Source organism: Marmota flaviventris, chromosome 6 (assembly GCF_047511675.1).
Source record: "Marmota flaviventris isolate mMarFla1 chromosome 6, mMarFla1.hap1, whole genome shotgun sequence".
Lineage (NCBI taxonomy): Eukaryota > Metazoa > Chordata > Mammalia > Rodentia > Sciuridae > Marmota > Marmota flaviventris.
In genome coordinates this window covers 116,157,897-116,171,990 of record NC_092503.1, presented here as the reverse complement: position 1 = coordinate 116,171,990, position 14,094 = coordinate 116,157,897, and the positions used below count along the sequence as shown (strand labels likewise).

The 14,094-nt window shown below is 44.0% G+C and overlaps 1 protein-coding gene across 3 annotated transcripts in view; it reads left to right on the top strand.

The window, feature by feature from the left end:
* The window catches only part of Rnf8 (ring finger protein 8), a 46,650-nt gene extending 37,252 nt beyond the window's left edge, over positions 1-9,398 (top strand). For 2 of the 3 annotated variants that reach the window (XM_071613439.1, XM_027943669.3), the window contains 3 exons: positions 1,164-1,271; positions 3,424-3,628; positions 8,919-9,398. In XM_071613439.1, coding sequence (XP_071469540.1) covers positions 1,164-1,271; positions 3,424-3,628; positions 8,919-8,935 — 330 coding nt within the window. In that variant the 3' untranslated portion in view covers positions 8,936-9,398. Of the gene's footprint in view, positions 1-1,163; positions 1,272-3,423; positions 3,629-8,918 lie in introns of those variants that run through there. The other variant, XR_003583878.3, reaches the window with a different exon arrangement.
* Positions 9,399-14,094: the final 4,696 nt, after the last annotated feature.

The following is a 14,094-nucleotide window of genomic DNA, read 5'->3' as shown; positions in this document are numbered from 1 at the left end:
CCCAAAAAAAAAAAAAAAAAAAAAGTAAAAGAGCCTGCCTAGGATCCTCCCCAAAATGTATGTCCATAGGCAGCCTGACTTCTTGGAAAAAGCACAGGGAAATTATCCTTGAGACCTCTACAGGTGTGGGGAGTGGCAAGCATCATAGAGCTTGGAGCCTGAAAGTATTTTAGGAGGCCATCTCTCCTGCCTTCTGCCTTCAGGGAATATAGATATTATCCTTATATTATAGAAGAAGTTACTACAAAAAACACAAGGAACCTTATAACTAATTGAAACTTCCTGCCTCTCTGGATTGGTCTTCATAACTCTTTTTTGTCCAGTGAGTTTTTTGTTGTTGGGATGTTTTTATATATTACCTCTGAATTGCAACTTGGTATACTTCAGTATTGCTACCTTCACTTTTTTGATGAGTTAATTTTGGGGAATGAGACAAGCTATCATGCAGATACTGAAAAAGAAAATAGTGTTTTAGTCCACTCAGGCTGCTATAATAAAATACCATAAACCGGATAGCTTGTAAACAACAGAAATGTATTTTTCATGTTCTACAGGCTGAGAAGTCCAAGACCAAGGTTCTTGACCAATCTGCCAGATTCAGTGTGTGGGGAAGGTCTACTTTCGGGTTAACAGATGATATCTTCTTTGCATGGTAGAAAAGGAGAACACATTTCCTTGAACCTCTTTTATAAGACGGCTAATCCCATTCATGAGAGCAGAGGCTTCATGACCTAGTTCCCTCCCAAAGATTCTAGTTCTTAATACCATCACATAGGGGATAGGTTTCAACATGTGAATTTTGGAGAGATATAGACAATTTAGGAAAAAGTTTATTTATATGTGGTGCTGAGAATCAAACCCAGTGCTTCATACATGCTAGGCAAGTGGGGTACCACTGAGCTACAAACCCAGCCCCAAGACATTTAGACCATAGCAAATAGGAGAGGAAAGAAAGGAAGTTAGTTACCGCTCTGTATTAGAAAGCAATTCTTGAGAAACAGTAACTCATAGGAAAGAGTTTTATTCTCATGTGGCTGCACCAGAATGAATTTTAATTTAGACTCCTCTTGAGTCCTACTTTAGTCAATGAACCTTGCCCCATGTCCTGTTATACATTCTTGTCAGTTTTTCCAAATGACAGATGGTATTGTGTATCTTTGCAGGAAGAAAAGGAGAAGGTGCAAGCACAGAAGGAGGAAGTGCTTAGCCACATGAATGACGTGCTAGAGAATGAGCTCCAGTGTATTATTTGTTCAGAATACTTCGTCGAGGTAACGATGAGCTGTGGCTCACCCCTTCCCATCCCTCCAGCCCTGAGTGGAACATGAACTATGCAGCCTCCTTCTGCTAAAGGGAAACATTTTGAAGAGATTTTTTTTCTCTCAGCAATTTATAACTGTTTGATTGCAAAGTGACATCTAGAGATGGCCGCTTACTTGATTTTGTAGTTGTCTTTCCCTTCACTAACCTTTTTTGTATTTATCCTTGAATATTTATTATTATAGTTAACGCTTTTAGCAGAAATAAAGCCTTATCTCTTTGTGGTGAGGGAGGGGAAAACAGGGCCACATTATAATTTCAAACAGGACACAGCTGCTCAATAAAGCTTGCTTGGGCTGGAGCTAGAGCTCAGTGGTAAAGTGCTTGCTTTGCATGCGTGAGGCACTAGGTTCGATCCTCAGCACCACATAAAAATAAAGATATTGTGTGTTCACCTACAACTAAAAAAAAGTATTAAAAAAATAATAAAGCTTGCTTTACTCCGAATGAGCACAATGCTAAGAGTAGGCTTGTAATGCCACCTTTTTTTTTTTTTTTTTAGTTGTATTTGGACACAATACCTTTAATTTCATTCATTTATTTTTATGTGGTGCTGAGGATCGAACCCAGGGCCCCGCGCATGCTAGGCAAGCGCTCTATCGCTGAGCCACAATCCCAGCCTATAATGCCACCTTTTAAACAAGGTGGTAAATGTCTTTGATGTGTGGTCACTTTGGGAATTCAGGGGCTAAAGTGAATACACTTCAGGACTCTGAAGCTCCTTTTGAAAATGAAATCTCACTCTCCAAGGCTATAATTTGTTCTGTCATATTTTTGCACCATCTCTTTCTGGTTTCATAAATTTCTACCATTTGTGACCAGTTCCTGTTAGACTACAAATGTCGTAGTCAGGTTGTTAAATGCCACTTCTTTTTAGACTAGTATATAGTGGTACTCACCTGAATCCCAATGACCCAGGAGACTGAAGTGGGAGGTTTGCAGGTTTGAGGCCAGCCTCAGTAATTTAGCAGGACCCTTAGCAATTTAGAGAGACCCTATCTTAAAATAAAAAAGGCTGGGGGTATAGCTCAGTGGTAAAGCATCCCTAGCTTCAATTCCCAGTACCAAAATAAATAAAGAGGAAACCCATATGTACACTGCTTTATTTTCCCAGGCAGTCTTTGCAGAGGTAGGATCTATCAGCTTCCTGAAAATATCTCTCCTGAGGAAACCAGTTTCTTTAGTCTGGATCCACTTTGACTCCAGGTCATAATTTTCCCCACACTTTCTAGTTAGATGATTCCCTACTTTGGGGAAACTCAGTGTTGTATTGACAGGGCTTATGGACACCAGTAGAGGAAGAGGAAAGGGAGGTTGGAATGGGTGATGTGTCAGCCAACCTGGAGCATCTTCAGAGTCAGAGGAAAGACAAATAACTTGGCTTGGTTTGTATTTACACCACATTGCCTGACTTACTCTTCTGATCATTTCCTCCTGCCTCTTTCTCTTTTTTGCCATGTTTGGGATCGACTCAGGGCCTGGGCACGGTAGGCAGATGTTTTACCACTGAATCATATTTTTAGCCCCACTGGTCACCTTTGGGGTACTTTTTTTTTTTGTACCTGGGATTGAACCCAGGGGTGCTTAACCACTGAGACACATCCCCAGCCTCCCCTCCTTTTATTAAATTTAGAGACAGGGTCTCACAGAGTTGCTGAGTCTAGCTTTGAACTCCGCCTCCTGAGTTGCTGGGATTACAGCAAGACATGATTTTGTTTTTTAAAAGGGAATTAATAATGTATTTGAATCAAAGCATTCACATACCTTCTACTTATGTCCAGTGATATCTGTTTGCAAGTGGCTGATCTTTCTGGCAGTGGTGGAACTTGGTTTGTGGAACAAAACAGGCAAATCAGCCTACATGAGACCTGAATATGTGACCTTGATCGAGTCTAGGACCTTAACTGAGTTTATGGCCTTTGAAAAAGGAGAAAATTAATTGTCTAATAAGAAGTTTAAAATTTTCCATCACCAAGGATGATTCTAATACCCTTTGTAAGCCTTCCAGATGGAACAGTAGCCCACTTTCCTTTTGGCCTTGGAAACTAGCTTTGAGAAAGTAAGCATAACAAGTATGATTCGTATCTTCCCATTCCATCGTAGGCGGTCACCTTGAACTGTGCCCACAGTTTCTGCTCCTACTGTATCAATGAATGGATGAAGCGGAAGATAGAATGCCCCATTTGTCGGAAGGACATTGAGTCCAAAACTCACTCCCTGGTTCTGGACAATTGCATTAATAAGATGGTGGATAATCTGAGCTCAGAAGTGAAAGAACGACGAATTGTCCTCATTAGGGAACGAAAAGGTGAGTGGTTCTGAGAATCCCTGTCCCTCAACAGAGGACCGATTTACTTCTTAACGCCAACAGGTAGTTGTTATTGTTGAAGAAGAGAGAGCGCTAGGTAGATTATTCTTGAACTAAGGACAAGGTAGAAGAAATGCAAAAGAATAAAGGAAGTTCAGATAATTATGTAAGAAAGAATTAAGGCAGAAGTAACCTCTGCTGTTTGAACATTGGAGAAGTGGAAAACTTAGGTAATTGTAGCTTGGTGGTGAAATTAGAGAAAAAGAGATCTGATTAGAAAACAGATCATTTGCTGCACTGGAGGTGCTGTTGCTCGGTACAGTTGAGTTGCGTCCAGGGGTTGCAAAATCCTTGAGTTGTGTGGACAGTTTCAAGTAGAATGTGTGTAAGTCACAGATTCACAGCTTGAAGAATGCCCGAAGAAAACACGTACTGGACTTATCCATAAGAGCCACAGCTTAATTAGACAAATTGGATATAAGGTTAAGCTAAAGAGATATAAATATAATCCTGCTGCATGTGATGGCACACACTTGTAATCCCAGCAACTCAGAAGGTTGAGACAGAAAGATTGCAACTCAGCAGGACCTTGGCTCAAAAATATAAAACGGGGCCAGGGTTGTGGCTCAGTGATAGAGCCTTTGCCTAGTATGCATAAGGCACTGGGTTCGATCCCTGGCACCACATAAAAAAACAAAAACAGGGCTGGGGTTGTGGTGTGCGCCACTGCACCCGGCTCACTCATTCTTTAGGACCAGTGTTTCCCACTGATATCTGTGTGCTTTTGCTATTTGATCCCCCCCAGGTTTTTATCTCCAAGGTCCATGTGATTTTCCCTTGCTCTTCCTTCTTGCTTCCTATCCCCCACTCCCCTAGAGCACTCACCTAGTATGTGTGAGGCACTGGGTTCGATCCTCAGCACTACATAAGAATAAATAAATAAAGGTATTATGTCCAACTACAATTTAAATTTTTTAAAAATATATAAATAAACTGCTGAGGGAATAGCACAGTGGCAAAGTGCCCCTGGATTAAATCCCTAGTACCAAAGGAATAAAAAAGATACAAATATAATCCTGCAGTTAATCTGGGGATCCAGCAAGTATCACAGTCAGAGGGAGTTTGGATAAAGAGTCGGGGAAGGGATGAGTAAGTTTCCTGAATGAACTATGCTTCTGTAGTGAATAGCTGCTCATTTCATTGATGTCGCCACACTTGGAGCCTGTTGTTAAGGGCTGCAGAGAGCCTCTGTGCTTGAGACTTGCAGGACTTTGGCTCAAGAATGTCTAGGCTCCGAACACAAGGATTGCTTATTGAATAAGGATCCATTGTGCATTAAAATAGCATAGATGTGATTATCATGTTCAGTCCCTTAAATAGTCCAGCACTACCTCCTGGGACAGCTTCAGAGCCAAAGTGCTGTGATGTCAATTGGCTCCCTGTAATAGGCCCCTACCACCTGGCCATTTGAACTCCATGGTCATGAGATTCTTGGTTGTACTTTTCTTTAAGTCTGGAGAAGCTGGAAGATCTTAGAGGCCAAACTGCTAAGAATAGAAGCTTCCGGTCACTGCTTTCTTTTCTCTAGCCCTTCAACAGATGTTAGCCATTTTGAGTCAGGCCAAGAATCTGACCCTGATTTTCAAGCACTTATGGTATGAAATTAGCCTTGGTTGGTTAGCCAGAGTAGATCCCAGAAAGCTCAGCACAGAGCTGAGGACTGTGAGTGTACCTGAGCTATGTGTGCCCGAGGAAGATATTCTGACCTGTGGAGGTTGGGGCGAACTTCATTCATTCTTGTTTTTTTGGTGGGGGGGGTTATCAGGGATTGAACTCAAGAGCACTCAACCATTAAGCCACACCCCTAGCCCTATTTTGTATTTTATTTAGAGACAGGGTCTCACTGAGTTGCTTAGCACCTCGCTTTTGCTGAGGCTGGCTTTGAACTTACTATCCTGCCTCAGCCTCCCAAACTGCTGGAATTATAGGCGTGCGCCACTGCACCCGGCTCGTTCATTCTTTAGAACCAGTGTTTCCCACTGGTTTTTTATTCCCCCTCCAGGTTTTTATCTCCAAGGTCCACGTGATTTTCCCTTGCTCTTCCTTTTTTTGCTTCCTATCCCCCACAGGACCACTGTGTTAGACATCAGGATAAAGAGATAATAAGGCCTCATCTCAAGCCTCACAGCACTCACTGGTGGAGGAGATAAAGGCCATAGACAGCGCAGTGAATTCCACAGCAAAAAGTGCTGTGAAAATTCAGAGGAGGGGCCACATAATTGGCCTGGGCAGGTGGAGGTCTAAGAAGCTCCACAGAGGATATGACTTTTGAACTGAGCCTTAAAGGTTCCCTAGGGGATTTGTTTTCCAATCAGAGGAAACTGCACAAGCAAAACACAGAGGCACGAGAAAGGGGTGACCTGTCTCCCACCCCTGCCTCGTGTGTCCATATGAGACAGTATTTACATGGTGCTAGTCTTACAGGACAGCCAAGACTTAGGAAGTATCTGCTCAGGCCAGAAAAATACTTTCTTTTTTCTTCCCTCTTTGCCATGCCCTGGGAATCCAAATTTAATTAGAATTAGGTCATGACCTTTGACATATGAAGTATACTGGTTGTTGCCTAGGTGGGGACACCCATGTGCATTCTTGGCTTGGCCTGCTGCCTAAGTTCCTTCTCACAGTCCAAGCACAGTAGATGACTTCATGAAGCACTGGAAAGGGAAAGAAGAACCCCATATTCTATGTCCACCTCTGTTTCCCTTACACAGTTCATTATGCAGAGAAAGTACCAAATCCCGCTTTTCTCTCCAGAGGTTACCTCTTGCCCTTTCTGGTAACCGTAGGGGCTACACAGGAAACAGAAACAGCCTCTCCTATTGCATGCGCTTGCTGAGAACAGTTCTGGCAACCATCTCAGTTTCTGTAGTTATCACAGTGAATGCAGCTTTGAGGTTTTCTCTAGAGATAGAAGTTTCTAAAACCTTATTTAGGGAAAGATGTGCCAAAGGCAGCTTCACGGGGCTGCAGTATGGGGTTTAGACAAAATTCTCAGTTCAAATACCAATCCTCCTTGCATGTTCTAGGGCCAGTTGAAAGCTGGTTTAATCCTTTGTGCATGGGAATTTTTAAAAAGGATCAAATTTAGGATCTAGAAACTCAATTGGCAAATGTTTGGTGATATTAGTTCTTACTTTGTGGCAGGACCCTGGGCGGGGTTGCTCTCACCCATGGACTGCCCGGGCTGACAGCCTGTGCTTCGGTTTCACAGCCCCTTCTCCCTTGACACCAAAATGTTGGTTTGAGGTTACTGGTTAGAGTACACTGCGGCCTTTGTGAACTACAGAGTGAACCACACCCTTTATGACTCTGAGACAGAGGCTCTTCCAGAGTTGGAGATTTCTGGAAAGATGCACCTGGCCCACAGCTCTGTCCAGGTTGCTGGATGTTAGGAGGAGAGTGGTCCAAACATGGGACAGGAGCAGCTGGCAGAGTCAGACTCTGAAGTATCTTCCTGATCTTGCCCATCCTCCTTTGCTGACATATTCAGGGAGTGACAGCAATATGGTTATCTGGCAAACTGTACCCACCCAGAGAGAGTACTTGTTAATAGGGCCTTTTAACTTATCTAGTCCTGTTCTGAGGGAATCCAGAATTATATGCATGAAGTATTACTGCCTGCCTTGTATAGGACCACACTCACCCAAGAGAAAATGGCTCTCATGCACGCACTGAAATAGTGTGTAACACTACTCTAGGAAGTTTTGATTTTTAAAAATGTATCATGGGATAGAAAATGAATGATCTTGTTACTCAAAGGTTTTATTTTTCTAATACCACCCCCCCTTTCCCTCTCTGTTCTTTTGTCTACTATTATCCTTTTCTTGTCATCAAAATGGGATCGTCCTCTGTTTAGCTTCCTCCCCTCGTCACCCATAACTGACATCTAGGTATGCAGTGTGATATGGAAAGGGCGTCACAGGAATGTCCTCCCGGTGCTTAGTGGAGGGCAGCTGTGACATTAATTGGACCATGTGAAACAGCAGCCAGAGAGTCCTAGGACTTCAGGTTCCTTGTTGAGGTGTACTCCTTGTGATTCCAGAGCCATCCTTCCATAAGGAGGCCAGGTTCCCTGACTTTTGTGCTCAGTGGAGAGGGTCTTTTTCCTTTCACCAAAAGCTACCACTTCCCTGCTAGTCCCTGGAAAAGCTTCCACAGCTCAGGAGAGTGGCTTTCCTGGATACTGTTAACCCTCCTTCATTGAACCCTAAATTCATAGACAGTTGAATTTAAAAAAAAAATTTTTTTGGTTCTAATTAGTTATACATGACAACGGAATGCATTTCAATTCATTGTACAATAATGGAGCACAACTTTTCATTTCTCTGGTTGTACACGATATAGAGTCACACCAGATGTGCAGTCATACATGTACCTGGGGTAATGATGTTCGTCTCATTTCACCACCTGTCCTGCCCCCAGTCCCCCTCCCCTTACCTCCCTCTCTTTGGCCCAATCAAAGTTCCTCCATTCTCCCCACAGTGCCCTGCCCCCCTTATGGATCAGCATCCACGTATCAGAGAGAGCATTTGGCCTTTGGTTTTTTGGGATTGGCTTAGTTCGCTTAGCATGATATTCTCCAGCTCCATCCATTTACCTGCAAATGCCATGATTTTATTCTCCTTTTATACACTCAGTAATATTCCATTGTGTATAGTTACCACAGTTTTTTTAATCCAGTCATCTATTGAAGGGCATCTAGGTTGGCTCCACAGTTTAATATTGTGAATTGTGCAGCTATAAACATCGAAGTGGCTGTAGACAGTTGAATTTGAGGGAACTGTGCCTGGCTAGAGTAGAGAGGTCAAGGGCTGACCTTGACTGCCTGCCCCCTCACCTTTAAATAAGCCCTGCGGAGGCCAGTGCAGGAGAGGGGAGTCTGGTTGTGGGGAGCCCCAGTGAGTGAGTGCAGTTTTCTTGAAGGTGAAGCCTGGGACAGGGGATATGGCTCAAGCGGTAGCCCTCTCGCCTGACATGCGCAGGGCACTGGGTTCGATCCTCAACACCACATTAAAAAAAAAAAAAAAAAGGTGAAGCCTGGAACCTGCTGGCCCAGAGGGACCCTGTTGCTGCCACGGCAGTAACTTCAGTCCTCAGCCCCTCTTGCCGCTGGTCACTGGCTTTGAGCAGAGGGTGACATGATCCGACTTGTGTTTTTCCTTCCTTCTGCCTGCTGTGGGAGGAGGGAGAGAACGCGGGCTCCTCCTTATTTCTTTTTTTCTTTCCCAAGCAAAGAGATTGTCCTGAAGACCAGCGTGAAGGACACTTGAAAGACTTCAAGGCGATGGGAGCTCGGGACGTTCCTGAGGAATGTCTCTGGGTGTGACTCGGGCCACTCTGGAGGTCATCTGAGAAGCCACGTGGGACAGACTGAGTTAGGAAGCCCTGCGTCACCCGCCTCCGTGATGGCCAGCTCTGCTGCCATCGTCTTCTGAAGCACTACCAGGACTCACAGCACCAAGTGCTTCAGGGTACTTAACAGACTGCTTCACTACATGTTGGATGGGTTATTTAAGTTCTGTTTTTTGTTTTTGTTTTTTTAACTTGTTGTTGTTGTTTTTGATACCTCAGAAGCACTCAGTTGATGTTCGTTTTGGACAGTTGGGTGTACCTCATGCCGCCCCTAAAGGCAGCCTGTTTTTGACAGTCTAGTTTCTCTCTTCTTTGTGAAAACAAGATGTCATTTCTTGGAAATAAAATGTAAAACCTATCGGTTGCTCAGCTGAGCTTTGGCGTATTTACCTTCCTTCCCTTCCAGCTCCCAGAGAGTCTCACGAGTAAACACTGGCAGCTCATAGATCACAACCAAGAAAGTGACTGTAGCAGATGATAGACTTCAAGTGAATTTCAGCCTGAGAAGCCAAGCCCGAGACCCTGGCCACGTGAGGGGGCCTCTGTCCTGTCCTGTTTTCATTTCAGAGTCTGGTTACTACTTAACTTGTTTTCAGGTTCCTTGCCTTCAGCTGGTGTTCTGAAGACATTTCCATGTCTGTTTTCCCAATGTCATCAACTCAGGGGCAGGGATCTTTCTTTCTTTCTTTCTTTCTTTTGTTTTGTTTTGTTTTAGTACTTTTACTTGTGCGTTTTTCCTCATCTTTTAAAAATTAAAAAGTGTCTCCTTTCTGCTTCCCCCATTTTGTGTGTGGGGTATTTGGTTTTTGGTTTTTGTTTTTGTTTTTGGTAGTTGGGATTGAACCCAGGGATGCTTTACCACTGAGCTACATCCCCAGTTATTTTTATTTTTTTCTTTTGAATCAGGGTCCCACTAACTTGCAATCCTCCTGCTTCAGCCTCCTGAGTAGCTGGGATTACACTTGTATACCACCACACCTGGTCCACCTCCCCTTTTTAAACAGAAGGAAAAAAAGGAAAAAACCCCATAGTTTTAATGTTTGGGAGAGAGACGCTTAGGACAGATTGTGGTGTCCTTGGTTACTTGTGATGAAAATGAAGGAAAAACACAGGAAGTTGAAGAGTAGTCATTTGAAGGTAAGGGCCCTCTAGTAGAATTGTGAAACTACTTGTGTCATCAAATGGTTTGCTTCCCTCTCACTTTTTACTGTCTAAGAACCTTTCTATTTTGTTTTTTATACAACATGTATTTTCATAAAATGTTGAAAAACGACTGACTTGGCAACTTTTTAGGAATGGTGGGAGTGCTTTATTGAATATACCATGAAATTCTGATTCTGGAGTCTCTGGTCTTCTTATCCATCTTTCTGCCCAGAATGACTGTCTGAAATGCTGGTACAGGGCTGGGAATGTGGCTTAGGGGTAGAGCAGGTGTTTGCCTAGCATGCCTGAGACCTTGGGTTTGTTCCCACACTGAAAGAAGTAAGAAAGGAAACCAAAAGAAAGAATACTGGTAGAGCCAAAGAGGAAATAAGGTTAAACATAGAAAAATTGCATATAAAGTATTTATTATGAACACATCATAAGAATTTAAAAAAAAAAAAACAAAACAGAACAGAAGGAGAAGATTGTTCCCTTCTTCATGTAGGGACTTCTTGTTTCTCTGCACGTGTTTGATTGACATGATTGCATGGCTGCGTATTAGTTTTTTTCTTTTCTGTTTTAAGTTCACATATTCTCATTGGTTTTTAAGAGGACATATATCACATTTTCCAAATAGGTAATATGGTTTCATCATTTGAAATTAAAAAGGACAAGAGGACACAGAGTGAAAAACTTCTTACTCTTATCCCCAGTGGCCCTCTCCTCCCTAGAGGCAACAAGTATTACAGTTTCTCCTGTACCCTTCCAGGGACCTTCTCTGAATAAACAGGTAACACGTGCATGGTATTTGCCCTTCTTTTACACAGAGGATAAACTCTGTAGTATTCTGTACTTTGCTTTTCTTTCAGATATAGCTGGCCAGTAGTTCCATGTCAGTACATAAAGGATTTGCTCTTTGTTACTGCTACCTATTATTTCATTGTATATTTGCCCCATGATTTACTTTTCCAGCCTGTATTTTACTTTTTTGTATGTGTGCTGGGAACCCATTTCCATTCCTCATGCAGGGTATGCTCTGTCACTGAGCTGACCTCCAGCTCTCCAGTCTATTTCTGATGAAAGTCTGGTTGCTTTTACTGTTAAAACATTGCTACAGTGGACACCCGTGCACATCCATCATTAGAGAAAAGACCCTTTAAAAATACTGTGACTTAGAGCTGGAATTGTGGCTCAGTGGTAGAGCGCTCGCCTAGCACGGGCGGGACCCAAATTTGATTCTCAGCACCACACAAAATAAATAAAGGCATTGTGTTGTGTCCATCTACAAAAAAGAGTCAATCTGTCTCTCTCTCTCTCTCTCTCTTCTCTCTCTCTCTCTCTCTCTTTAAATACTGTGACTTGAACCTGAAGGTCATCTGCAGAGACTGACCTCATAAACGGACCAACCCCAATTTGCAGCTACTCCTTTCAGGATGTCCCGTCGCTCTCAAGTGTGCCATGCTTTATTAAAAACAACAACAAGCCAGGCGCCGTGGTGAACACCTGTAATCCCAGCAGCTCAGAGGCTGAGACAGAAGAATTGTGAGTTCAAAGCCAGCCTCAGCAATTGCAATTGCAAGGTGCTAAGCAACCCAGTGAGACCCTATCTCTAAATAAAATACAAAATAGGGCTGGAGATGTGACTCAGTGGTTGAGTGCCTCTGAATTCAATCCCTGATACCCAAAACAACAAACCTCTCAAAGACATATTACTACTAATAATAATACATAAAAACTTAAAATGTAAAAGCCAGACCAGCTGGTTTGCATCCCAGTCCTGCTGTTTATAACTGTGTGACCTCAAGCAAGTTACCTAAGCTCTCTGAAGCCTTGATTTCTTCATCTCTAAATGTATTTCCATCTCTAAAGTATAGCAAAGTGAGGCCTAAATAATTACATCCCAGTTATTGCATTACTCCTAAACAAGTAAGAATATTCTGTGTTTAAAAGACACAAACCAAAAATTAACCCAAACTAGCATTTTTTCCCTCTGAACTACAGAGTGTTCTTTTCCTGGAGACATATCTGATAATAAGTGTCATCCGCATTTTGCTTGCCTAGAAAAATTCATGGTAACTTTTTTTGCCTTGCAGCACCAAACTACTGCAGTGTAGCTGAGCCCCCTGCTGTGCGTTCTGCCTTTAATTAAAGGCATAGTCACTACAGCAGGGCTTGGAGACCCTGGGCGGAGAGGGTTTCATTAAGCAGATGCACGCAGCCAGCTTCTATGAGGGGCTCTGCAGTGAGTGGCAGGTGTCCCATAGCCATCTGGTCACGTTAGCCTAGAAAGGGCTCATTCTACCTCTCGGCTCGCTTTGTCCCAACCATCAGACTGTGCCAGGTGGGGACTTTGCCCTTTGCAGGTTGGTGGCTTGACACCTGTCGTCTGTTTCTCTGATTGGAAGCTGCTGTTTTCATGGGAAGACCTAAATTCCCTCATTACCTCGGAGCCTTGTCTCTTTACTGCTCTTTCCTCCTCTGTGAGTGACCGACCAGGCAGTCACCACGACCGCAGGGGTGCCAAGGAGTGCCAAGGAGTGAGGGGCAGCTCCCTTCAGCTGCCTGTGTATTTCTTGCATCCTTTGTAAGCTGGAGTCTCTCTACCCCACATCTGAGGATCACCTGGCAACCTGGGGTGCCCCAGGTGTGTTTATCTGACACACATCCCACCTGGTCTCTGATGAATCCTACGATCGGCTCTATTTGACATAGAAATTAAGAGAGGGGGGAATATTTTTTCATTTTCCTCAAACTCCAGGCAGCAGAGTCTGCGGCGATGCTGAAGCCCGGCTCATGTCCAAAGCTGTCATTTCTCACCGGAGGGGCCTGTGCAGCCCAAACCTCTTCAGTCCTCTCCTTTGACTTCCCCTTGGGATGTAGGGACCAGTCCTGAGAGTTCAGGCTCTCCTGGGCTTCTGCCTCTCTCTAGCCAGGGTCCTTCAAGGGCACCTCTGTGGCAAATCTGGGCCCTCAGCACCGCACATCGCGGTCGGTGCAGGCAGACACCTAGGGGACTTATGAGGAAGGCTCAGGTGACCCTGCGATGTCCTGGAGCTAGCAGCTACCCTCAACTCAAAGGTCATGATGTGGGGCTTGAGGGCCAACCTTGTGAATCTACCTAGTCACATGATTTGTTTCCAAATGTGCAGCCCAAGTAGCAGTGGCGCATGCCTGTAATTCCAGTGGCACGGTAGGGGCTGAGGCAGGAGAATCACAAGTTCAAAGCCAGCCTCAGCAACTTAGCGAGGCCTTAAGAAACTTAGGGAGACCCTGTCTCGAGATAAAAATAAGGGCTGGGGATATGGCTCAGTGGTAAAGCATCCCCAGTACCAAAACCAAAAATTCCCTACCCCTGTGGCCCAGATCCTGAAGTTCTAGAATGTGAAATAGAGTTCCCCTTTATCTCCCCTTCAGATGCCCAAATGTGAAGGGACAGGACTGCTCGCTTTCCCTTTCCCTTCTACAGTTATCCAGGCCCTTCTTAGAAGCCCTTAGGTTTTGAACCCCTGCTGGAGGGGAAGAGTTCTCATCATACATTTGTTCCCCAGATATTTATTGAACACCTACTACATGTTAGGCACTGTGCTAGATACTAGGATTACAGCATTGAAGAAGATGGACACACTCGCTGAACTTGTCCTCTGGGGAATACATATAAATGCATTTTTAGGTGGGATAGTCCTGAGAGCCAAAAAAGCACGGAACCTGGAGCATGTGACATCTAAGCTGAGACCCCAAGAATGCTAGGGATCAGCAGAGTACAGCTGCAAAGAGGGTAGGACTAGGGAGGGGACAAGGAACATCTGGGTGGAGAGAGGTGGGAAGGCTTGGAGGTGAGGGAGAGCGAGCATGTGGCCTCTGATGGAATGAAGGTAAGGCGTTCTACGTAGCAGGATGGTACAGTGCAGTGA